Source organism: Lichenostomus cassidix, chromosome 10 (assembly GCF_008360975.1).
Source record: "Lichenostomus cassidix isolate B80296 chromosome 10, HeHo_3.0, whole genome shotgun sequence".
NCBI classification, from domain to species: Eukaryota; Metazoa; Chordata; class Aves; order Passeriformes; family Meliphagidae; genus Lichenostomus; species Lichenostomus cassidix.
This window is the reverse complement of record NC_139491.1, coordinates 7488973-7515090: the sequence shown is the minus strand read 5'-3', so window position 1 is coordinate 7515090 and position 26118 is coordinate 7488973. Positions and strand designations below refer to the sequence as shown.

Here is a 26118-nt window from a genome sequence, read left to right as displayed (position 1 = left end):
TGCCCATTCCGATTTCGCTCTCTTTATTATTTATCATTCTTTCAAAATAGGATATGTTCAAAAATATAAATAGGTGCAGGGAACGCTGGTGCCCCGCACGGTCCCCTGGAAAGAGCACGTTGTCCCAGGACGGGTGCTGCACTGCAGAGGGGGCAGTGGGGAAGCAGAGAGGGGTCACAGCCCCCAGCACCCAAATCCTGGGTCTCAGCATCCCCTCACCTCCCTCGTCCCACAGCTCCTTCCACCACAGCCCCCCGGCCCTCCCCACCCGTCCTGACGTGCTGCAGCAGTAGAAGGATTCTGGAAAAAAAAAATAAAAATAAAACCCCGAAAGGTGCTGTTCACCCTGGAGATTAAATAACAGAAATAATTACATTGTTCGTGGATAAAATCAGGAAAAAATAATCATCTTTATTATTTAACTTAACCCCCTGCCCTTTGCAAACCCACCCCCCTCCCTGTCCCCAAAGGCACGAAGATAATTGGAACCGGACGGTTAGTAAAAATGCTGAGATCTAATTCGTTTTGCTTTGGTGCTTGGAAAAACAATTTTTTTTTTTATATATATACACAAAGGTGGGTTTGTCTTTAATATATTTTTTTTCCTTATATGACAAAAAAGCAACAAGAAGAAGAAGAAATCGATTCTGTTAATATAAGTGTTCCGTTAAAAATCTCTCTTTCTCGCGTTCCCCCTCGGTCTCTCGCCCCGCTCTAATGGGTGGGTCTGTGGACGGCGCTGCCGCTGGGTTTCGACCGGCTCCTGGGGCTCCTCTTGTATAGCCTGCGCTGGTAGCTGGAGGCTGTGGAGGAGAAGAAAAGGCACCTTGTTGGCAGGAGCCGGGACAGAGAAGCTACTTGTCCCACGCTGGCCGCCCCGGCCCCTGGCTGCCTGGAAAAACACGGGCAGCCGCAGGCAGCGCTGCCCGGGGCGGCTGTGTGTGCCCCGGCGCCAGCCCGCCCGCCCGCACACGCACAATCGGCCCTTCTCTCCCTGCCCGGGCTTTGCTTCACTTCACCCAGGGGAGAAGATGCCCCGGGCTGGGAGAGAGCCTGGGCAGGAGCATCACCTCCATGGATGCTTTTCCCATCCAGGCGGGCAGCTCTTCCCCACCTCGCCCACTGCCCTATCAATTCCTCCATCCCCAACCCCAATATCCATTAGCAGTGCGATGTGCTCAGGGCACAGGAGGGGAAACAGCCTTGTCTGGCTGGCAGGGACAAGGTTTCTGCCTGATCTTTGTTGCTGGTCTCCCTGGAAGCTGGCGTGGTCTGGTGTGATAATTGCAGGAGGGTTTTGGTGGAAGCAGCAAAAGCTTGGGCTGGGAGCAGACCAGGTCTCCTAATCGCTGGCGATCTGTGTCAGGAACAGCCTGCAGCTCTCCAGACCCACAGCAGAGCCAAAGGAATCAGCATCTTGGTCTGCACCAGGCAGCCGCCCTTGGACACCTCCTCCATCCCTCCAGCTTTCATCTCCCTGGGGCAGAGATTTGTCCCTGAAGCCTGTATTGACTTTCCCTGGCTGTGGGACCACTTCTTAGTCTGCCTTATCTGGAATTGCCCAGCCAGATCAGAACCTGGCAAGGAGGCCACTGGACAGATGTGATTTGTCTGAGGCCAAAAAAATTCTTGGGAATCTGCAGGCAATCAGGGATGGGACAGGGGTGTAGGCAGGCCTGGGAGTGGGCTGGGACACCAATGGAAGAGGGCTGGCTGCCATCAGCTGGAGGCCTGACAGGAGGACAGTCAGGAGCCCAGCCCTGTCCCTTGGCTTCTATCTGCTCTCAGACTCCTGTCTGCTCCCAGGGCAGGGGGATACTGGGGAAGGGCTTGGGGGACCAAAGCTCTCTGCTCCTATTCCCTCTGTTGATGCAGGTGATGCCAAAAATCACCCTTGCAGAAGCCATTTATTTGTCTTTCTTTCTTTAAGTAGCCCGGGCCATTAGTAAAGTCCTTGGTTGCCCTTTCCTGACTCTGGATCTGCCCCTACTCTGCCTTGGTGAGTCTCCAGGGCAGTCCTTCAAGCCATGCTCTGTGGTCAACACCAGGCCAGAAAATATCAGCTCCCATGGCCCCATCACGGGTGAGCTTCCAAGAAGTCAAGGGAACCATGCTGTCCCCTTCTGCCTGGCTCAGAGCTGTCCCCCACCCTGAGACGATGCCCTGCATTCCCAGCTCCTTCTCCCAGCTGCAGGGATGCATCATCCCTACCCAAAGGCAAAGGGATGGACACTTACGGTTTAGGCAGGATATCCGGGGCTCCTCCCACTGCCCGTTGGGCTGGCACCGAATCGTGGGCACGTGGCGCTGGATGAAGCCTTGGTCACACTGGTACCTCACCAAGGAGTTTATTTCATAGCGTTCTTTCTTCCGACCGAAGGTCCTGGCATTCTCCACTGCAGGGGGATCCCCGCAGGCCACTGCAGGAGAGGGGCAGAGATGTGGAGAGTGAGTGAGAGAACATCTGCTTGGCTGAGCAGGCAGCTCACACCCAGAGCAGACTGGGCGTGCACAGCCTCATCACTCCACAGATAAAACCTTAATTCCCTTTGAGATTGCCTCTGTCCACAAAACTTAGGGGCAGAGGAATATGGGAATTCTGTGATTTGAAATTAAGCAGGGGTCTGCCTCAGTGCTCCATTCCTGGAGAGGCTGTGAGAGCTGAGCATCACAGCAGCTGCCCGTGTCTGTGGGAGGGCGCAGAGCTGGTGTGTGGGAGTGATGCTGCAACCAGGGTATGACTCTGTCTGGTGATATTGAATCTAAATGACTTGTACTGTTTATTTTCAAGTCTTTGTGCAACTTTCTCCTAGAGCCTTGGACAACTTCTATTTCTAATTCCTTCCATCTCTTTGACCACCCTTTGCAGTGACAAAACCCACATTCATGTGCACTGGGAGCTCTGCTCCAGACCCACAGCCACATCCTGAGCCCCCCATCCATGCCAGCATGGCTCAGGGTGCTGACCTGTTCCTTTCTTGCAGGTGAAAGGGAGGTGATAGTTGCAGGGAACGTCGTTCCATTCGCCTTTCTCATGCCAGATCATCACAACGCAGTCCTCGCCCGCCAAAAAGAAGTTATCGGGTTGGTTGGGCCGCCAGTTCTCGTATTGCTGCCGAGAGAGGAAAGTCCTTCATCTAAGTTTGGGCCCTGGTCTGTCCTTCTCCCTCCTTCATCCTCGCTGCCACCTCTCCCATGCCTGTCTCCAGCAGAGCCCGTGGGTTGCCAGCACTGCCCCTACACTGGTTATTTCTGTTAGTGTCCAGGAGCTGACCAGATTTTCTAGAGGCTTGGGAAAACCATGAGCCCCTCAAAGTTTAGGGCTGCCTCCACTCAACACGCAACTCAAGCACTCAGCGTGTTACTCATGGTGCCCTTCCCACCCAAAGGAACCTCTTCCCACCCCCAAAAGCCAGTGCCTGCTTGTGCTGCAGGCTGCAGGCTCACCAAGGAGTGCCCATCGGACCAGCGGAAGTCATTCTCCACAGCTCTGTCACTGAGGCCGATCCACTGGTAGTCCTGTGCATGACCTGGAAGAGCAGGATGGGGAGAAAAGAGTCATGGTTGTCCTACACCTTGCTGGAAGCATTTCTTTGCCATCTCAGCTGTCTCTGTCCCTGGATCCTCTGGGTCATTCAGCTGCCTTCCTGATGCCCTTTTTCCTTACATTGTTTTTTCATCTCCCTCCCCACTCAACCTGCCATGAGCATGGATGCACCCAGACAAGGATGAGGTTTTGTTAGGATTCATATGAGTGCCAGTGGGGCAAATGGTGGTTTTTACACCACTTTGGATAAATCTAACTGTAGATTCAGATTCCAAGGATTGTACCCATGCCCAGTCTTCAACAGCCCTCAGCACTCACTGTTCACGAATTCTTGTTCCTCTGGGGTGATGATACTGCTCAGGTGGGCTTGATGCTGTCGGCATCTGGTCTCTGCATCCATCCAAGTCTCCCTCTCTTCAAAGTGCCGGTAGCAGTGGCCCTGGAACTTGGTCCAGCCTTCCTCACAGTTTTCCAAGTCTGAAACACAGAGGAGGGATGAAAAGGAGTTGGTGCATGTGTCTGAAAGCTCTCCAACTCACCTCTTAGCAGCTCATACTCTCATGGCATGGGACAGCACATGGTCACTTTCACTAAAAAGCAAACCTTTACACTGGTGCCTGTAGGAATTCCCTGGGAAAATTGTCAGAAGGCATCCAAGACACACAGAGAGGGCAGCCTGTGTTGGAAGACCCTGTGTCTGCAGTGACATGACCAGTGCTACTAGAAAGACAGAATGATACAGACTTATTCCTGGGGAATTCAATCCCTGTGTAATGTTCCTGAAGTCTGCTTTTGAGGAACTGACCAAGCAAGAACACTTCTCTTCCCACTTGAGCTGGCCTGCAGAGTTTTCTTGCTTTGGAAAAACCCTCCAAACCCCATATCCAGATTTCCAGAGTCAAAGCACATGTGTTGAAAATGAAAGAGGGGATGACCAGGTTTGGGTGGCTCCATTACTTGGTGTGAATCTGGAGCTCTGGAGGAGAAGCAAACCTACCAAGATGGGTTAAAAGAGATGGAGGCAGAAACTTACCCCAGGGGAGAGAGATTTAAATATCAATAAAAAACACTTGAATGCTCCTAAAGAAGTAGAAATATTCCTCAACTTTTCAGAAGAGCTTTTGCCATCTGAGAAACATTGAAGAACTGAACACACTTATTAAGAAAAATAAAACCACAGATGGGGGAATGTAGAGCCAAATGGTGAAACCACCAGAAAAGACCTTCAACAGTTCCCATGAAATGCAACACCATACATCTGTCTGCTACATGTGACCAAAGGAAACAGAAAATGAAATGTATTTAATCTCAGCCTTTCAGATGCCTGATCTACCATCCTTTCTCAGGCTCTTGCTGCTCTGGTAGTGGTGGGCTTCCATGAGTCCTCATGCCTCTCTCCCTTTTCAGTAAGATTTCCTGTACTCAGTTTCTTTCTTCTTTGTTAAGCTTGGTAGGTCAAAGCACTTGTCACTTTCAATCCCACTAATTTATCCTAATCCACCTTTCTGGTGTTCTTCCAGGGGGAGATTGCAGGCTCTTCATAGATGTTGGAGAGGCTGGTAGTAATTTGAGAACATTAAAAGCATTTTCTGCCTTCTTCAACAGATTCCATGTGTTATCTGGGAGTAGGTGAAGCTCTAAGGATTCTTGGGTTTTGCAGGTAGATTTCTTGCACAGTTAGCAGAGAACATGCTCTGTCTTTTGAGATTTAAGACTTTTTTCCCAGCATCTTTAATGGTATCCCTTGTCATCACACAATAAAGAACCTCAGCAGGGCATTTTCTAGGAGAAAGGCCATACTTTCCTACAGAATTTTTACTTTCAGGTAAATATGACAGCAATTTTCTAGGAAAAGAATGATGAAAATCTTGTTCCCTACAGTGTCCTGTTGTTCTTTGATACCAACAGCAAGGATGGTCTGTCTCATGGGAATATGCTCCCCATGAAATCTGGAGCACTGGCTTTCTCTTGCATCTGCCAGGCATCAGAGCTCATAATTTAGAGAAAAGAGAAAATTAAGCCTGGCTTGGACCACACAAGATCCTGAGCAGTCACAGGGTGGAAAGTCTCTGGTTGGATTACAAGGATCTTCAACAACAGGTACAGATGGGTAAATTAAGGGCTGATTTGCATTGGGAAAGGGATGTTAAGACAGCACAATTCCTGCCCAGAAGGTCCAGTGATCCTGAGCCTTCTTATGGTCTACTCCATATGTTTGTATTGGAAGCAGAAAGAGAGATGTAGAGAAAGGGAAGAAGAAAATCCAACATATTATGATTATTCATTCCAAGGTGAAGAAGATAAGGCAACCTCATTTCTCTTTCGTTCGAGCAAGGCAGGAGAGCTTGCCCTCAGCTAAGCTGATAAAAGTTTGGACTTTCTTTGGCTTTAAGAAAAAAATACAACTCTTTTTATTTCTTTGTAGAAACAAAAAGAAGTATTAGGTCAGAATGCCTAATTTTGATGGAAATATAGGTTGCTTCCTGTTTTCTCCAAGATACATTCCCTGCTGATTTTGCCACAGGAAGCCACGGTGTGGAGATGACAAAAATGTCATGCTGTGTCAAATTGGTGGAGATTCCTGGAGTGAAGGAGGCTTTTCTCAGCTGCATCTTCCCTGAGAGAAACACAATCATTTTTCATGGCTCAGTTGAAGCATCCTTCCATGAAATTCCAGCCTAGCAGAGAAAGTTTGCCTGGGGTGAAGATGTACTCAGAAGGCTCCCTACTGTTACAGATGAACAGAAAGACCCTCGACCCAAAGAGACAGCGACTTCTGTGATCAACACTATGAACTGTGTGGAGCTTCACCAGAGAAACACAGAGAAAGCTGGAGAAGACACTAGACTTTTAGGAATCTTAAGAGGATGTGGTGCTGTGATGAACAAACTTATCAAAACAGATATGCAAAAGCCGCAAAGCTCTTCCCTTGTGTGTTAGAAGTTAGATTACTGAGATGAGGGCTGCGCTGATGGGAGCACTGGGGATCAGTTTTTTTGGGGGGGAACAAGGTGGTGCAGCAGTTAGTAGGATTAGCTGAAGCCAGGCTGGCCGTACCGATCTCACACAGGTCCCCTCCGTAGCTGGGAAGGCAAAAGCATTTGAAAGAGTCGATGCCATCAGCGCAGGTGGCTCCGTTCAGACAGGGGCTTGAGTGGCACACATCGGTGTCTGCAAGAAATCAAGGGCTTCCATTAGGGCTCTGGGCAGGCAACTCCACCAACGGGAGAACTCGTTTTCTTGCTTGTTTAGGAGGGAATATCAGTTGTTTTGGGGGGACTTGGGAGGGTTGTGTTTTATAATATACTGCCATTGCTGCTGCTGGAAGAATGAAGGCAGGAGACCCAACCCACCCTGCAAGGAAGACATTGTTTTTCTGATGGTTGAACACCACTCTGAAGATATCAGAACAAAGCTCAGCAAGGTGTATCCAACACACAGCTCTTGCTGTGGTAACTTTTCCTTGTCGGCTGTCTCTGCCTGATGCATCAAACACGCCAACTTTTGTCTGTGTCTCCACCAGATACAGGTCTATAAGGAAGAATGTGCAATTCTCATGAGGGATGGAAACATCCTCAAAGAGATATCTATCTCCTAACCAGTGTTTCTGGTTGTCCATTCTCATTACTAGTTTCTTCCTAACCATAGTTTGGATGAAGTTCCATGTCAAGAAACCTCTTCTCAGTGAAGACAAAGAAAGTGCAGAGAAGAAAAAGAGTGGGTTCAGAGATGGTTCAGAGACCCTCAGCTTTTTCTCTTTGAGGATTTTGGACCTGGCTATGGGTGCTTCTTCTTTGGTGAGGGATACTGGAGTGCAGTGCCATTTTTTCCAGACCGGTCCCCACTATGTGCTCTTTTGCTTCTGCTGGGGATGGAAGAAACTGGTACATGTTTTCCAGCTGTGGACTCCATCTTGGTGGAGAGAGCTTTGGAACTGGAAGAAGGGTCATTCAGAATGGAAAGATTTCAGATACATTCAACTCAGAAACAAGGAGGAAAAGTAAGGAAGAAAATGGGAACACATCCACGCAGGTTAAATGATGGCTGGTTAGATCCTCATGCAAGACAGTGTTTCTTTGACACTCAGGAGAAATGTAAGGCTTTAAAAGTGATGACTAACACTCCATACTCTTCTTGTGGATGAGAGGGTTAGTGAGGAAATATACAAAGATGATAAACATGCTGGCTGTGGAAATACCAGAGCAGAGCAGCAACTCCCCAATATCTTCTGACTGGGATATATTTGGTTGAATATTGTTTCCTTGGAACTGTGGTCCAGCTGCTCTGTGTCCCCAGGCACAAGAGAGCAGATGGGCGTTATACCCCATGTGGCTGTCTAGTGACTCAGTGGCCAAGGTCTGGTAACGTCATCTAAAAGGTGACATGTTCTGTAAAGTGCCTAAGTGATGGAAAAAATCCTTTCTGACCTTGGATGGTAAATCTCTGTGTGCTTCGGAGCAAGGAGATTGTCATCTTTATTCTAGGCCATATCACTGTGAGCAGTGAAATCATTCCTCAGATGGCTGATGAGCCTCTTACTTCAGTTTTGCAGCTCTTCTCTGAGAGAAGGAATTTTCCACTATGGATTGCCCTTCTAAATCTCACAAAAGCTTTCTGGATTTCTTTGTTTGCTGCAACACGAAGAGAATTCCCGTTTCCATGACTCTAGTAAATACTTCAAGACTTTCCAGAATAAAACAGGAGTCACAAGCCTAGTAGAATAGAGGAGCTGAACTTGGCTGAGTATTGCTTATTAGTCACACTTGGAGTTCCTAGAAGACAGAGAGCATAAAGAAAAACGAGGTATCCTGAGGAGTGATTGCAACTCAAGAGGCCCTTTGGGCTTCCCAACAGCAGTGGCAGCAGAATTTCATGTTGATTGCTGTGGGCTCCAGCTGAACACGTAAGGAAAGGCTTTCCTTCATTCGTCAGGCTCCGTGAAGTGGAAAGAACACTGCAGAAGTGGGAGTGATGCACACATGAGAGCTAAAGCTGAATGTTTAGGGGGATAATGAGGCTTCAGCTGTCTTCGGTCATGTGGAATAAAACTTGGCGTGTCCAAGATCTCTTCTGAGATGCAGGAGACCTGCTGTGTGTTGCCATCCCTAATCTGGGAGGAGGGGGGAGCAGGCACACATGTGCAAAGTCATTGCCACAGATTTGCAGCTGGGAAATAACGCTGGAACAGAGTTTCCTTTTACAGATATCACATATAATATGGTTGCACCTATCATATGTGCAGTAAAACCAAATCTCTGTAATATATATGTTGCATATCTCTCCATGCAGATGCATATATATTTTTATATACGACACATAGAGAAAGGGTGTGTACTTGTAGGTAATGTTGGAAAAACAAACAAATACAAGTGAGACACAGACAGGGTTTTTCCCCAAAGTCGTGCTTCAAATGGCTGGAGAGATGTTTTAAACATGTGATGATCAAGACACTGAACTCTCCTTCAGCCTGTTAGGCTGCTGAGGCAGTGACCCTCTCTCCATTTGGATGTAGAATCACCTCACCAAACTAGTATAGTAAAACTCAAACGTACCAGTGGGGTTGGGGGAAGCATTGCTGATTCTGGTCCTCCCAGAAAATCTGCATCTCAGATGTATTTAAGAAAGGTGTAAATGGTAAAATTGGCAGTGGTGTTGCCTCTGGAAATCCTGGCAAGTTGGTTTGTGGGTGTTTCTAGGATATTGCATCTAAGCCACAAACATGATTTACAGGAGGTGAGAACTCCATTTAAAAAAAAAAATCTGCATCTATCACACAACACTTAGCAATTTTCTTCACAGCCTTTTATATACTACAAAAGTGTCCACTTCCACATTGTTTGGAGCTAGATGAGGCTGTGCCAGCTCTGCTCAGCACGGAGAGAGCCCCCACTTCCACAGCGCTGGCTGCCAGGTACCCTGACACTTAAGGATCTTAGACACAAGCTATTTATTTGCTTGGGTGAGCAGTCATCCAAAAAGTCAGCTCTGCTTTGCGATGCAGCTCGAGTGCTTATCAACTGACAAGGAGACAAGACCGCTGCTATTATTACCCCGAGCTAACAAAGGACAGCGATAGTCGAGGAATGCAGAAGGGAGAAAGCCCTAGTTTTCAAGAGCTGCAGCTGGAAAACAAAGACAGGGAGAAAATGCCTCGCGGTGCCAAGAATAGGAAACCCAGTTAGAACACTTTATTAACTCACTTCTTGAGGATAATGCAGAATTAGCAACTCTTCTAAAGAGGATTCATGCTGCACTTAATATTGCCCAGAAATTGCAAAATTTCCTCAATTCTACTGTCACAAGAGTTTCTATTTTTTGCTGCTAACAGGACCTAAGGTCTAACTTCTAGATTTTTTTAAAAATAAACCAATTAAAACCAACTGGCCACTATAAACCATATCTTGCATCTGGAAGATGTAAACTGTTGGCTGGAGAAAGCAAGGGGAAAGCTATGCATTGCATAGCTGCAATGCAAAGATTGAATTTGTTTCACCATTTTCTTCCTAAGATTTATTCTCCATTGCCATATATATACTATATTTAGTCAGGATAACTTTCTTGTGGTGCAGCTAAAAACAACAGAAGTATTCTTGTCATCCCTGCCCATGGTGGGGGGGAGGTTTGAGCTAGATCATCTTTAAGATCCTTTCCAACCCTAACCATTTTATGATTCCATGATTCTCCCAATGCCTTTGAAAAAATTTGTTGTATGTAGATCATGGAAATTGGAAAGACAAACCTGGAAGAAAGGAAACAAAAATAGATTGGCCCTGGTTTTGTTCAGAAGGCAAATGGCACTTAAAAGTGAACATGCAGTGTCAGTGGTGAGAAGGAAATGCTTTTAAAATTCTTCATCTCCAGCTGAGACAACAATACCAGAAACAATGCTACCAGTTCCTAAAACAGTGGAGTCTGTGCACTTCTCTCCAAGGCTGTCTATAAGGAAGATGAGCAAGAATATCCATTAAACAAGATCAGCTTTGTGCTTAAAACATCTACTAAGGAGAAGCAGCTGGTGAGCAGAGAGGATGCTATCACCCCCAAACCCTGAACAAACTATAGTTTTCCTGAAGCTGTGAGTAACCTATAGGTAACCTATATACCCTAGGATATTTCTCCAGAGCAGAAAATGTCAGACAGAAGGGCAAGGCATTTTCAGGATGCTCTGTTGTGCCCCTCACCCATTCTTTATTTGCCTCCTTATAAGTGCAGTTATCCAAACAGGGAATCAGAGACCAACTAGGTAATTATCTTCTAGAGACTGAGGAAAAAAAATAACCCAGGTACAAATTAAATTTGCTTCTCAGAGTCTGCTAGGAAGTTTGAACTACTGATCTGATAGCTCAAACATCAAAGAAAAACATTGGAGCAATTGTAGGGTGACTCCTAGAAGAAAAGAATAGGAGGAGTTGGGGAAACCTGTTCTTTCACATTTTAAGTTAAATGCTAGTGTTGAACATCACATAGCCAGCTACTGACTTATGATGAGCAATTAGGTAATTAAAATAATTAACTACAATAATGGAACCAAAACCTCCATGCAGCAGAAGGAGCAGGTATAGCTGCAGCTTAAAAAAAACTTATTCTACTAGAGATCATTAAGTTTCCAGGAAGATCTGTTGATCTACTGGAATATTCATTTTGTCCAACATTCTCATGGAAGAAGAGCTCAGGAAATTTGAATATCTCTGTCTCCAAAATATGATGTGTAAAAGTAAATGGACACTAGTTAATAAATAACACTAGTTAGTCCAAGACTGTAGGTTACCTCTGCAGAGGAAGGTTTTGTTTAAGCAACTAACTTCTGATGCAAAGCAGACAGTGTGTCCAGGAGACATCAAACCATCTGCTCAGCCACAAAGGGTCTGTGCCTGTCAGCCAGGACTGGTACCTCCATCTCCTTCTTGAGAGCATAATTTGCATTCCAATTTGGGTGAAACATTCTGAATCAGGTGAATATTTTCTTGACTTTTTTCCTGGGTGATTTTCTCTACCACTTGAACTTCCAGGCAGTGAAGTATGGAAAGCCTGTTAAGACCTTTCCTCATTTGTATTCTAACCTTCTGCTGTGTGGAGCCATAGACAACAGACTTCATGGACTTGTTTCACCAGAGACAAGCAAAACTTCACAGAAATAGATGCCATTTCAGCACATTTCTCTTTTCCCCCACAAATGGAGTGGAGTTTTACAGTCATTGACTGGTCAGAGTGCTCCAAACCGCAGCCTTTCACTGAAGTGCCAGCATGTTTTTTCAGCTAATAATTATTTGCCTTCAAATGCTACCAGAAGCAAAAAGACCCGCTGAGTTGGCAAAACTCTGGGTGAGGAAGCCAAGCCTATGGACAATTCTTTCAGCTTGTGGGGTTCCTGTCCTCATGAAGGAATCAAATGCTGACTAAAGACATGTACATGCACAGCCTTCAATTTAGTTAAGTACTGAAACACACTGGCACTCCAAGTGTTAATCTTTGGTCTTCTTATGCTTCTGGCTCTGGCTTTTAGAGATACTTTTAGGCGACAGCAGAGCAGAATAATATCATTCTTCTTAAATCATCCCACTAAATGGACTGTTGGATCTAACTGGAACCCTCCAAAACAGGGACAGAGGGCAAAAGCCACATTCCTTCCTGCTCCTCACTCTAATCTCCTGAAGAGCTGAACCAGCTTCTCCTATGCTTTAATGTTAGCCAAAATCCATTGCACTCCAGGGGCACCCACTGCATCCTACAAACCCTGAGCACAGCACAAGGCATGGATATGAGAGCTGATTTTTTTGGCAAGAGTTAAGTTTCAAGACAGTGAAGCTTCAAGTGAAAAGGCAGCCACAACATGGAAAACAGCATTTTGGGATCCAGCCTATGGTTCTTCCTTCTAGACTTTCCATGTTTGCAATCCCCAGAGCTCTGTAAAAAGTAACAACCCAAAAAAGGAAACCTAAGATTTTTTTTTTCTTCATTCTTTTGTCATCTCTTTGCTCTAATTCTCTAGAAGAGGTTTGCTTTGTTGCAGGGGTGTTGCGAGTTCATGGTCAATATACTTTTTTGCCACCTGGATGAACTTCCTTCATACCCTGACCAGGATTACATTTAACTCTGTAGGGACATTTTACCAATAAAAAGGGAATTTTTACCCTAGAATATCTTCCCTGGTGGGAGTACCAGCCACACAGATGTACTCAATCCCATTTCTAATTTATAAAGCGTACAATTAAACTTCATGCTTACCTCTTGCTGTCAGCTGCTAAGAAACCCCAGCTGCTACATTGTCCTCTCTGTGACTTGCAATTTCACATATACCAATTTCAGAACATTTTTCAAGTTTCTTCACACATGAGCTGCTGAACACATGGTTTTCTTTCAAAATACTTCACAAAAATGTTGGCTAACAAATGGTCTGAGGAATCTGGCAATCGCCTTGTGGTTAATTTTCAAAAAGAAAAAGCAGTGGAAGAAACCCATATTTTGCGGCCAATATTTTAAATTTTTTTTTTGTTGTTTTTACTGAGCCTCACTGGCTTCCTTCCTCCCCCTCAATGCTGCCTTATTTTTGTCTCTGGGCTTGGACGTGGCAGTGGGCATGGCCCTAAAGCAGAGCCCACTAATTGTGCAAGAAGGGTTTTTGGGTCCATAACTCCTGCACCACCCTGGCCAGCCCCAGATGCTGTGCCAGGCTGGACCAGTGCTGTGGGAATGACCCTGCTGATTTGCCCTCACCCACTCCAGCAGCATCCTCGGTGCAGCAGCTCAGCACAGACACTCAGGAACCCAGATGGGCTGTGAGCAGGACTGAACAAAGGTTTGTGATTACCTGTGCTCTCCAGAGGGAGAGAAGTGACTCATCGGGAACACTTGGGGATGGAAATGACGTTAGAAACCAGGCTGAGCTTCACAAAGCCCGGCTCTCACAGACCCCTGCTGATCCCAGAGCTACCTACGCTGACCTGAACAGTGTCAATTGACCCAAAAGAAGCAGTTTAGGAGGTAATGTGGAAGGGGTGGAATTGATGACCCTTTTGCTTGAAGGAACTGAGCAAATCTCTTTGCATGTACATTTTGTACCACACTTGAGCAACATGTGCTACAGGAACATGTGGCCCTTTGAGAACTGAGCACATGCAGGATATTCATACAACAACACAATCACTGATGGCTTTCAAACGAGGCTTGTCCCCAGGTGCCAGCTCCTGATGGCAGCAAAGGGAAACCAAGCTGTGTCCAGGGATGCTGCAGGACATCCTGTGTCACCAGAAGTGGGCACCTCCCTTGGCCAAGAGGGAAAATGTCTTGCATCTTGTTTTTCTTCTCACTGCAGTGCACTAATGCTTTCACAGCATGTGATCTCTGCTCAGGGAATGCTTGTCAGAACGCTGGAGAGTGTTTTCACCATAAATGGTTACTCAGAGTTAAATACTGTGTCTGTTTGTACTTGGCAACAAGGAGTCCTACCAAAGGCAGAACACTAAAACACTAAAAAGGCAGAGTGGAGGGAAGGGCATTTATCAACAGAGGTGACAGAAGCTAGAGATGCTCTAAGCATCATCTCATTCTAGCTGCAGAGAGCAGCATAAGACCCAGACGAGAGGGTGGCTGCATGCTGTGCAATACTTGGGGCTGTAGGCAGCAACTCAGTGCACCACAGAAAGAGAAACAGAACAGGGCTGAGACTTGCAGCCCATCTTCTCCAACTTCTCAGCTGCATCCAGGGTGGAAATCTCTGGCAGGTGGAGCCATAATATGGAACATTGGAACAGGCTGCCCAGAGAACAGGTTGAGTCACCATCCCTGGAGGGATTTAAAAGATGTGTAGAAGTGGCACTGAGAGATATGGGTTAGAGGTGGACTTGGCAGTACTAGGTTAATGGTTGGACTCTATGATCATAAAGGTCTTTTTCAGCTTAAACAATTTTATGATTCTATGATCATGACCTGTGGAAAACCCCACGTTTATGGCTGTCCACCAGAACAATGTTCTGCCCAAGGTTGCTTCCATGTTAATGCTCTCTGCTTTATTAAAAATAAAAAAAAGGGACAGCTATGCCCCCTCCTTCCATTCCACAAAGCTTTCCCTTCCATATGAGACACATTACCTTCTGTAGTTGGTCCTAATGCGTCAATTGCTTCTTGTGAGACTTGGGGCAGGGCAGCAGCGGTGGTGGCCAGCAGATGAGGATTGTCTGGAGCAACAGCTGTCTCTGTCTCCTGTCCTGACACTGCAGGAGGGGAAGCCTCTATTTCAAGCTGAGCCTCTTCAGGGTTCCTGAGTCCCTGTGATGGTTCAACATCTGGAGTCCTGGTACTAATTACAACGTCTGGGACAGAGGTTTCCCCTGAAATGCTTGCGATCGAGTGTGTCACAGCTCCAGATGTTACGTCAGGAATCTCCCTCTCCTCAGGAGTACCAAAGGGCTCCCCACCCTCCAAAGATGTGGCAGCTGTTCTGAGGTTAGCAGCAGGCAATGCAGATGCTTCCCCACTGGTTTCGTGGACTGTGGATGCTTCTATGCTGATCTCAGGAAATGTTTCGCCTCGGGCTTCTTGACTTGTGGGTGTTCCTATTCTAATTTCGGGGAATGCAGAAGTTTCCCCACTGACTTCTTGAACTGTGGATGTTTCTATGAAAATTTCGGGATAGGCAGATGTTTCACCCCTTGCTTCTTGACTTGTTGGTGTTTCTATGCCAAACTCAGAGAATGCAGATGTCTCCCCACTGATATCATGGACTGTAGACGTTTCTATGCTAATCTCAGGAAATGCAGATGTTTCACCTCGAGCTTCTTCACCTGTGGATGTTTCTATTCTAATTTCAGGAAATGCAGATATTTCACCACTAGTTTCGTGGACTGTCGAAGTTTCTATGCTAATTTCAGGAAAGAAGGACATTTCCCCACTGATTTCATGGACCGTCGATGTTTCTATGCTGATTTCAGGAAATGCAGACGTTTCCCCACTGGTTTCATGGACTGTTGAAGTTTCTATGCTAATTTCTGGGTAGGCAGATGTTTCACCCCTGGCCTCTTGATTTGTGTATGTTTCTATTCTAATTTCAGGAAATGCAGAACTTTCTCCACTAATTTCATGCACTGTGGAAGTTTCTATGCTGATTTCAGGAAAGGCAGATGTTTCTCCACTGGTTTCATGGACTGTCGAAGTTTCTATGCTAATTTCAGGATAGCCAGATATTTCACCCCTGGCCTCTTGACTTGTGAATGTTTCTATTCTAATTTCAGGAAATGCAGACGTTTCCCCACTGATGTCGTGACTTGTGGATGTTTCTATTCTAATTTCAGGAAATGCAGATGTTTCCCCACTGATTTCTTGTATTGTGGATGTTTCTGCGCTACTTTCAGGAAACCCAGAGGTTTCCCCACTTCCTTCTTGACCTGTGGATGCTTCTATGATAATTTCAGGATAGCCAGATGCTTCACCCCTGGCTTCCTGACTTGTGGATGTTTCTGTGAAAATTTCAGGAAATGCAGAGGTTTCCCCACTGATTTCTTGAATTGTTGATGTTTCTGTGTTAAATTCAGGAAATGCAGATGTCTCCCCACTGATTTCATGAATTGTGGATGTTTCTATACCAGTTTCAGGAAATGCAGACGTTTCACCACTGATTTCATAAGCTGTTGATGTTTCTAGAACACTTTCTGGCAGTGCAGATGTTTCTCCACTAAGGTCACCAGATGCAGAGGCTTCACCACTTGGCCCCAGACTGTAGGGAAATGTGACAGTTTCCCCACCCAGTTCCTGTGACACCGTTGGTCTTGTCACCACTTCTACTAAATCAGAAGTGACTAAAGTGACTTCTGGAAGCCCTGAGACCTCCCCACTAATATCAGTCACTGCTGAAGACTGTCCACTTAGATCTGTGGCTCCAGAAAAATCTCCACTGATGTATGGGATTCCAGAGGGCTCTCCACTCAAATCTCCTGTCCCTGAAGGAAACCCACTAGTCTCCACAGCTCCAGACCCTTCTCCAGATAGTCCTCTGTCTCCAGAAGTAAATCCACTGATTTCTATCACCCCAGATGGTCCTTCTCCCACTTCTTGTGCCACTGATGTCTGTGTTACAACTTCCACCAAAGTGGTATCCACAAGAGAGACCGTGGGAAAGCCAGAGGTGAGTCCACTTTCCTCTCCAGACAGCAGACCACTGGTGACATCAACTCCAGACACGTCTCCACTGCTGTCTGTCACTCCACTCGGATATCCACTCATCTCCAGCACTCCAGAAACACTCCCACCAAAGTCTACATGCCCAGAAGGCTCACCACTGATGTCTAAACTCCCAGATACCACACCTGATACATCTTCACCTCCTGAAGGCAATCCACTGATTTCCAAAGTCTCTTTTGCTTCTGCTCCTGTGACTGGGGGGGTTGTTGTCACTTCCTCCAAGGTGGCATCTACAAAGGTGATGCCAGAGGCCTCGCTGCTTCCATCAACACCAGAGGTGAGGCCACTTAGGTCCACCAGGCCACTGGTCTCATGAACTCCAGATGTTTCTCCACTGGCATCCAGTCCTGAGGGCAACCCGCTGAGCTCAGACCCTCCCGAGGGCAGCCCGCTGAGCTCGGGTACTCCAGAGGGCTCCCCGCTGGGCTCAGCTCCTGAGGGTAAACCTTGGATTCCTCCACTGCTGTCCCACTCAGAGGATGGGAACCCTGACAGATCTCCTTCACCGCTGACTCCGATGGACCCTTTTCCCTCCTCTCGCCGTTGCGGCACTGTTGTTACAACTTCCACTAACGTGGTATCCACAAGAGAGACAGTAGGAAAACCAGAGGTGAGTCCACTTTCCTCTCCAGATGACGTGCCACTGACCAGCTCAGTGCCAGAGATTTCTCCGCTCACTCCAAAAGGCAGCCCGCTGCTTTCCACTTCAGGTGGCATCCCACTGATTTCTGGTATCCTCGAAATAGACACTGATGTCTCCTCCTCTGCAGAAGGCAGGCCACTGATATCAACAACGCCAGAAGACACACCACTCAGGTCTCCTGAGGGCAACCCGCTTTCTCCAGGTGGGAAGCCACTGGCATGCAGATCTACTGATGGTAATCCGCTCTCTCCAATCCCTGAGTGTTCTCCACTAAGTTCAAAAACTCCAGAAGTTGGTTCTCTGCTTGTATCTGGGACTCCAGATGCCCACCCAGATGCTGGAGATTCACCACTGACTTGATGCTCTCCAGATTCAATCAGCTCCCCTGACACTTCGCTGATGGAAGCATTGGTACTTGGTTCCTCTGGTGTTATGGTAGCTGGAGGAAAAGCAGGTGGACCCACTGGAAAAGAGAGATCAAACAAAGAGAAGGATTTGGAAAAATTATTTATATTTTGGGAGTGTACAAACCTTACACCACCAGCCCAGCATGACACAGGCCACAAGGCAGCTTTGAACCCACCTGAGAGCAGCGACACATCAGTTGGAAAGACCTCTGTCCCCCAGGCTGTCTGATTCTCAGGCTGAGTGGCAGACTCTGTCTCCACGGTCACCTCCTCCCCCGAGGGCACTCCCTCCACTCCAGGGATCACTTGCGTTGCCAGCACATCTTCAAAGAACGGGGTGACCCCCTCCTCCTCCACAGGAGGCAGAGCTGGAACAAAAATGCATTGAAGAGAGTTTCCAAAAACTCACAACCCAATCTGCCAGTGACAAACCAGCACCCCAACATGCCCAGCCTCCCTTTGCAAACCACTTTCCCTGAGGAGCCAGCTTTCTGCGCCCTGCAGGGGCTGGGAGGATACCTCTGAAGCAGAAGGCGTGGTGCCGGGACAGCGGGTCGGGGAAGCCCGTCTGGTTGTGGTGCTGGTACACAGTCCTGACGCCTGGCGCATCCCCTCCGCAGGCGGGCCGGGGGCTCACGATGGGATAGCGCAAGCTGCCGTCGGCCAACCAGCCTGCATAGCATCTCTCCAGGCCCTGCTTCCAGGCGGCGTGGAGCTGGCCAACAGAGGCCAGCGTGGCGTTCTGGCTCTCGCAGTACTGCTGGGCTTCTGGGAATGTGAACTGCTCCGGCTGGGTTGCGAAGAACACATCGCCTGAGGGATGGGAGGGAAAAACCGGGTGATTCCCTGCATCCCAGCTGTGCACACACAGAGGTGGAGGTGTGGAGTGCATTTTTGCTCCACGGCAGTGCTCAGGGGAAGGGGGAGGAGGTACCTTTGAGCCTGTCGATGTAGCAGTACACGTCGTAGGTCTCCGAGGCTGGGCGCATGCCGTATGACCGCACACCTGGAGTGTTCTCTTTGTCTCCCACGCAGTTATTTCGGGGATTCACAATGGGATATCTAGCAAAAAAAGAAGAGAGGAGGTAACCCAAGGTCAGCCTTGTGTACCCAGGACTGAAGAACCTCTGTGTGCTTGGAAGCTGGACATGAACTTTTCACTGTTAGAGGTGATAAGAGCACCCAGTGTGACTCGGAGACAAATCCACTTTCAGCTTGAGGCAATGAATACAAATTTCCTGCCACTCCTCCTACATATCAGTAGGGCTCACTGCTGCAAGATGTATACACAGGTGAGGAAATGAAGAAAAGAAGTGGACAAGAACATGTCTGTTAGCCACTGAATATTGTGGCCTGGAGACAATCTTGGCTCAGCAAAGCTTTAGATGCTGATGAGCAGAGCAGGAGGACAGACCAGAGCAAAGCCTCAGTTTCATGGCTGAATAGTAATGTTGAGTGGTGTTTACCCCAAGTCAGTGTAACTTTACCTGACTGTCTGGTCCCGCAGCCAGCCAGCATCACACTGGTCAAAGCCAGCCTCGTAGGCAGCCTGGAGCTGCTGGGGGGTGGCAATCACAGCGTTGTTCTCCAGGCAGGCCTGCTGGGCTTGGACGAAGGAGAAGGCATATCTGCTGGTGGCTGCACGGTAGTGAAACACCACACCTGGGGCAAGAGAAGCTGTGGTGAGACAGCAGGTACAGGACCCTCCTGCAAAGAAATGCATGACAAGGAAGGGTATTCCCAAAAACAGTGTGAAGACCAGGCCCTCTCAAACCCCCTTTGACAGAAATGTGTCATTCATGGAGCTCTGCTGCCATTGAGGGTGGTGTTCTGGGGATCTCTTCAGCCCTCCTCTAAGGCCTTGTTGCCTTGACTTTCCCCTTTCCTGCAGTCAGATGCATATTGGAGAGCTGAGTGTGACCACTGCAGCCAAACACATGATGGGGTGGCCCACAGCCTCCTCCTCTCCCCTCCTGCCCTGCTGTGGCTGAAGCACTCAACCTGTTCCTGACCCCAAACAGGCCTGCACACCTCCAGGGACCTGGATGACCTCTGTGATGGCAGAAGCTTGGGCTGTTTTCAGCTGAATGATTGCCTCTAGAATGAACTGACCTTCAGGCTGCTTGGAGTCCTGGTGACTTACCTGTGGGGGAGATGGGCTGCTCAGGGAGGTGACGGGCACCGGGGACAGCTGTCACTTGCACAACCTCATCTTCCACTGTGAACGCTGAGGCTGACTCTAGTCCTGGTGTGGCAGTCGCCCCCATGACCTCTTCCACCGAGCTCACCTCTGCTGTTTCAGTGGTGACAGCAGTGCCTAAGGCTATGGTGGTGATGGCAGTGCCTAAGTCTATGGTGGTGGCCTCTTCAGGTACAGTCCACACCGCTGTGACATCCTCCCTGGTCACATTCTCCTCCTCTGTGGCAGCTGTCTCCACTGTGGCAGCGGTGGTGAAGAGGTCGGGCAGGGCAGTGAAGCCCTCGTACAGCTTGGTGGCAGTGGGGGTGATTTCAATGGGCTCCAGGGTGGCGATGCTGCCGCGGGCCTCCTCCTCCGTGGCATTGCGGGACAGAGGCAGCTCCACCTCGGTCTGGGTGACAGTCTGGACAGTGAAACCACTGCCCAGCTCACTCCCTAGCTCGTCGACGAACTGCCCTGGGACCAGGCTCTCAATGTCGTCCCCTGCATCAGGACACAAAGCAGCAATCAGAGAGGATAATGTCAGTCTGATGAGGTTAATTGCACTGGTGCTGCCTTCAAGAAGCAGCTGGGTATCTGCTGGCTCTGAGAGGACTCGGGAAATCATGACAGGTTGGCAAAAGAAATGGTTTTTCTTCCTCCATTGTGGCTCTCTACAACATCTCAGCACGGAAGGCATAGTCACGAGGCACTGAGCCACCTCATTCTCCAAAGCTGGTTAATCAGTGGGGACATTCCCAGCTCTCCTGCCAGCTCTCCTTCCCGGGAACGCCTTGCCCATATCCAAGTCTGTACTGACCTCTAGTGCCTGCTGCAAGGAAGTTAAGGTGGACGGAGGGAAGTCGGGGAGTTTGGATAACCTTCACGGCAGATCTGTCTGGGCCGTGGGAGAAAAACAACTGGATCCTCACACTCAGTGCCTGAAGCCTCACTAGGATCACAATCTCTTCTGTTCCACTCAGGCGACCACTTAAGCTCTCATCCAGTAAAATCATCCTAACCCCATTGCTGGGACAGCCAAGGCCATTTGCTATACCAAATACATTCAAACAGCTCCCACTTTTCCTTTCCCAAATCACTTTCCTGCTCAAATCACATCCCTTGGGTCTAGGAAAATGTGCTTTACATGCCACTGAGCAGCTCAGCTGTCAACAAGGACAGTGGTTTACAGAGCAGCTTGAAGCAGAACTGTGAGGGTTGGTAAGGGAAGGATGGATCACCTCCTGGTTATGCAGCAAGGAAGGACTTGGCTGGGGAGGGAAAAGCTACGACACAATGTCTGGGTTTTCCTCTAATACTGCTTTCCCTGCTCTGTTTCCAGTTCCATTTTACTGCTAGTTCATTATAGCCAGTACCTCTCTGATCTCAAGGGATCCAGAGATTTCTCTAAAGATGCTCAGACAAGGACTGGCCGTATGCAGCAGCTTCAGATGCAAACCCTGAGATAACCAGAAGGCTGTGGCTTGGTGGACCAGTCTTTATCTTGGCTACATAACTGGGTACCTCAGAGACTTTGGGAGATGTATCTGGGTACAACAGGTCAGATCAGAAGGGTTTCAACATATATTTTAAAATATTGTAATTTTTTTAACCATGGAAATCCTATTTGAATGTTGGCCTCTGGTTGCCCTGAATAGACCATATATCACTGTGTTTTCCCCTCCTCTTGCTGCAGGATGAAATGAGCAGTTAGAAGAATGGGGGAGTAGCTGGGATGCTCATCACTTCCTAGGTGCAATTTTGATCCACAATTCCTAGAGAATGCGTCAGTCTCAGATTTATCCCAGCATGGAAACTCAGTCACGCATCTGTACCACATCACATCACATCACTACACACATCTTCAGGGTCAGACCTGTTCTGTTTCTCCTTCATTTCCTTCTCCAGCATTCAAAGCCTTGTATATGAAGCACCTGAGCTCTGCTTTGTGTCTCCAGGAGAGCTATGAAAGCAGGAAGGTGTGGGAGGACTGGAGAGGACTGTGTTATGCCCATCTCCGCAGATCTCCCCATAGGCAGGTCAAGCAGCCTTTCTGGATCTGCTTTCTACCTGAACACGAACAAAGGGCTTAGTCCTTTGCCCAACCTGCTTTCTCCCCCTCTTAAAAAAAAAAAAAAATACCAGCAACAAAGAAGCAAGAGTTTGTCTCTAGCCAGGGAGCTCTTTCCTGCTGATGTGCAGAGGCACTGCCTAGTCCCAGAGCCCCGAGGCACTCACCACTGTAGCAGATGGCATCGTAGCGGGAGTCGGGGTGTGGGTACCCCGTCTGGTTGACGTACAGGTACACTGTCCTCACGCCCACCAGGTTGCCCCCGCAGTTGGGCCGTGCTCTGGAGATGGGGTAGCGGACGCTGCGGTCAGCCAGCCAGCCGGCGCTGCACATGTCCATGCCGTCCTTCCAGGCCAGGTACAGCTCTCCCGTGGTGGCCAAGCGCGCTCCCAGACTGCGGCATTTGTCGAAAGCTTCTTGGAAGGTGAACTTCTCCGGGTCAGTGGCATAGAAGACTTTGCCTGCAATCACACCGTCCATTAGCATGGGAATTACCTGAGGAATTTGATCACAATTTCCTTTCTGTCCCCTTCCCACTCCTGAGAGTTTGGATAAGATGAAGAATCTTGTGTTTTAGAGCTGAAATGCAACCCCATGTTGGTGACTTTATAAAGACCAGAAGACAGTGACTCTTAGAGACCAAATACAGATTGGAGCAAAACACACCACATCAGCTGGAGACACAGGGCAAGAGGGAGATAAAGGGCAATTGCTATTCAGTTGTGCTGAATATTTCAATGGATTCCTGTCATAATCGTGAGTGATTGACACCTCTGAATGCCACAGACTCAAATGGCTGACCAGGCAGGATGGCGTGGACTTTGGTGGAGGTTAGATGGACTCCACCCTCTGTACTGCATTAGTCATTTGACATTAAAATTGTCCAAGGTCTAATAAAGAGACTGCAGAAAACATCTGGCCTGGCTGGAGTATGTGCTTTTCCAGCTTTAACCTGTCTTTTCTCTAGGCCCTTTGCCTATGTATTTGCTGTTGTCCAGTCTAGGCATGATCAGGGCTTTGGCTTCTTCTGTGTCTAGTAACAATAAAATCCCCAAATCACCTTGCATTTGCTCTGCATAGCAGTAAACATCGTAGGTTTCATCTGGCTCACGGACACCGTAGGTCCTCACTCCTGGAAATTCATCCTTGTCACCATAGCATTGCACCCGGGGCCAGTGGATGGGGTACCTGAGGGAGAGATTGTGGATAAGGAGTGGAGAGCAGCACCCTGGCAGCCACAGGAGGCTGGAAGGGAGCTGTGGAGCTCTGCCCAGTGTGGTGATTTATGGCTTTTCCCAGGTTATGGGGAAGGGGAAGGATGATGTGCTGTTCTGCCCTCACTCTGATGGTCTTTGGAGCACTGACCAAAGACATCAAGACCAGGACAAGCCTCCACAGTGGAGGATGCACAGCTTGGTCTGGTTGAGCCACATTTGTGCATCTTGGCACAACATCAGTTTTATTCAGGGCAGATGAAGGATGAGGATGAAGCCATTGTCCACTCAGTGGTCACTACCAGCTGAAGAGGACAGTGGTCACTCTGCTTTCCTACTACAGATTCCCCTCTGGCAGAGAATGGCTTCCAATCCACCACCTCCCTCTGCACACCAGCAGTTACAGCACCTGCTGTTTAGCAACCATTTTCAGTTGGTGGCTTCATTACAGAAGCCACCTCCCCTAACGACCCTGCTGTGGCTTCCCTTTGCCCTGCATGGCTTCTCACCTGACAGTCTGATCAGCCAGCCAGCCAGCATCACACTGCTCATACCCATCCTCGTAGGCAGCCTGCAGCTGCTCGGGGGTGGCAATGACAGCACTGTTCTGGATACAGGCCTGCTTTGCCTTCTCAAAGTTCAGGGTGTACCTTGTGGAGATTGCTCTGTAGTGGAATACGATGCCTGGAAAAGACAGTGGACATCACTCACAATCACCAGACCCTTACCTTCCACAAAAAGCGCAAGAAAAAGGCAAAAATAAACCTCATCCTGTACAGTCCTGCAGTGGAAGCTGTCTCACTCTCTTACACAGAAAGCAAAAACCACAAAAAAAAGAGAAAGATTGTACAAAACTTTCGTTATTTTATCCACCTATTACTGGGACAGGCTTTGCAATACGGCAGTGGAAGTTTTTCCAGAACAGCCCAATTCTCCAGATGAGGGCATCCCATCTCCTAAAATGTTTGGAAAAAATTAAAGGTTTGATAAAGGCCCTGTTCCAGCTTCACCCACATAAGTAATAGCCCAGTGTATCCAGTGCCACCTCCTGCCAAGGATTTCGTCTTGCCGTCTCTGTAACTCACCTTCTGCCAGAGGAGTCATTTTCTTGCCATATTCTGCCATGAGTAATTTTACTGGTTTGTTTAGTCTGGTCCTAGCCTGCTAAAATAAATGCTTAGCCTGTGGCTTCTACTCACCCACCCATCACCTTATCTGTGACCAGAAAGGGCTGATTCTTATGGAGAGAGCAGTGCCTCCTCTGCCTCCTCTTCCTCCCTTCCACCCAAGCCAAGCAGCAAGACCCTGAGAGAAAAGAGCAAGGGCTGCATCCCACCTTTCACTAGGACCTCTATTGTGTCTTGTCTGTCCTCAATCCCGTACATCACTTCACAGCGGTAAATCCCAGTGTGGTTGGACCTCAGGGCCTTGATCTCCAGCGTGGCATCGGTGGGGATGGCAGGGTAGTTGGGCAAGGAGATTGCCTCCCTGTACTCGCTGTTCAGCCGGATCTTCCCCCCCGTGGCCACCAGCAAGACAACCTCGGTCCCGTTGGAGAGCTTGCTCCATTTGATCCGTGGGGTCAGCATGACACTGGTGTCCTGCTCCTCTGGGATGTTGAAGTAGCAGGGGATGTTCAGGGAGCTTCCCAGGTTAACACGCAGGGGAGACTGCTCAGGTATCTTGACTTCCAGGCCATCACTACTGTCTGCTGGTTCCCAAGCAAAGTGATGGTTATGTCAATACCATATATTGGGTTATAAAGTACAAAATATCCAGTGCTTCCATGTGATCCAGTGCCTATATCTGCTGTGCAAACCTGTACCCTCATATTTGGACATAACATTTTTGGTCTAGTCTAGAAAGGGAAGTTATCACAATGACCACTGCACCATGGCTGCTCTTGAGATTTGGAGCAGTGCTGGATATGGGTATGAAGGGAACAAAGGGCTTACTGCAGCATAGCTGCTGCCCACACTACGAGATCACACCTGATAATGTTTCAAAAGGGAAATGCTGAAATTATCTTAGCTTTCCCACAAATGTGCCTTTGCCTGCAGCTATCTCCCTAGCTTCCCAAACACAAGAGCAGTGAGAGGCTGTGGCTCAGCAGCCATCCAAACAGAGGAGCCTCGTGTGTGCACAGCACAGATTTTGGGTACACATTTCTGGGGGCTGCCTGTCCTTGGGGATGGGACCAGAGTGCAGCACACAGCTCAGTCCTGCTTTCCCATGCCCTGGACACGTACCTGAGAGCTCCACAGAGTCGGCTGCGGTGATGACTTGCAAACACACAAACACTAATAGTAAAGTGGTCATAATTTACCTGCAAGAAACAACACAGGGAGAAAGGATTTGTGTATATTCACAGGGAGCTGAGTGCTGTGGATGCTGTTGTGGGGCAGTGCAATGCTTTCAGATGCCCCTTAGGCCTCTTACACTCCTCACACCAGCAGTGAAAACCTGCCCCTGGGGAAGGATTCTGCCTCAAAATGCCGCTTGCTCCAGGAAATCAGTCCGTGAAACAAATAAATAAGATGCTCTGCTATGTACAACAGTCTGAAGTGTTATCATACATCACTTATTGTAGTGCTTTCCCACTCTCTCTCTTGTGATTCAATCTTACCTGTGGAGCAGAAAGGCAATTTTACAACAGGACTTCACACACCTATTACGTATTTACTCAAGAGGGACCATCACATCCCTTAAGTCTGTCTCAGAACAGGAGCTGCCCCTCACTGGGCATCCCCACCCAAGCCAGCACTGGCTCTCAGGCCAGATGGTTGGAAGCATTTTCTGTTCCTTAAAATGCTCTGGAGGAAAATTTGCCCTCTGCATGGTGGAAAAGTCAAACGTTACAACTCTTTGGTCCAACACTCCTGCC

The 26118-nt window shown here is 48.2% G+C and overlaps 1 protein-coding gene across 1 annotated transcript; it reads right to left on the bottom strand.

Annotated features, from left to right (window-relative positions):
- On the bottom strand, positions 1 to 25553 carry ACAN (aggrecan). Its single transcript, XM_085070696.1, has 16 exons — positions 25484 to 25553; positions 24571 to 24945; positions 23744 to 23918; positions 23081 to 23208; positions 22188 to 22481; positions 19914 to 20453; positions 19258 to 19432; positions 18705 to 18832; positions 18290 to 18583; positions 17947 to 18138; positions 14635 to 17826; positions 3866 to 4024; positions 3448 to 3530; positions 2968 to 3112; positions 2238 to 2420; positions 1 to 803 (listed from the first exon to the last, which is right to left on the bottom strand). The coding sequence occupies exons 1-16, from the start codon at positions 25551 to 25553 to the stop codon at positions 715 to 717; spliced, it is 6222 nt and encodes a 2073-aa protein (XP_084926822.1). The 3' UTR covers positions 1 to 714.
- Between the last annotated feature and the right edge of the window lie 565 nt (positions 25554 to 26118).

Coding starts and splice junctions, on each gene's coding strand:
- ACAN (XM_085070696.1), bottom strand. CDS start 25,553: ATGACCACTTTACTATTAGTGTTTGTGTGTTTGCAAGTCATCACCGCA. Junction 23,919..24,570: donor AATAGAGGTCCTAGTGAAAG/GTGGGATGCAGC, acceptor TGTCTTTTCCAG/GCATCGTATTCCACTACAGA. Junction 19,433..19,913: donor GCAGCCCATCTCCCCCACAG/GTAAGTCACCAG, acceptor CTCTTGCCCCAG/GTGTGGTGTTTCACTACCGT.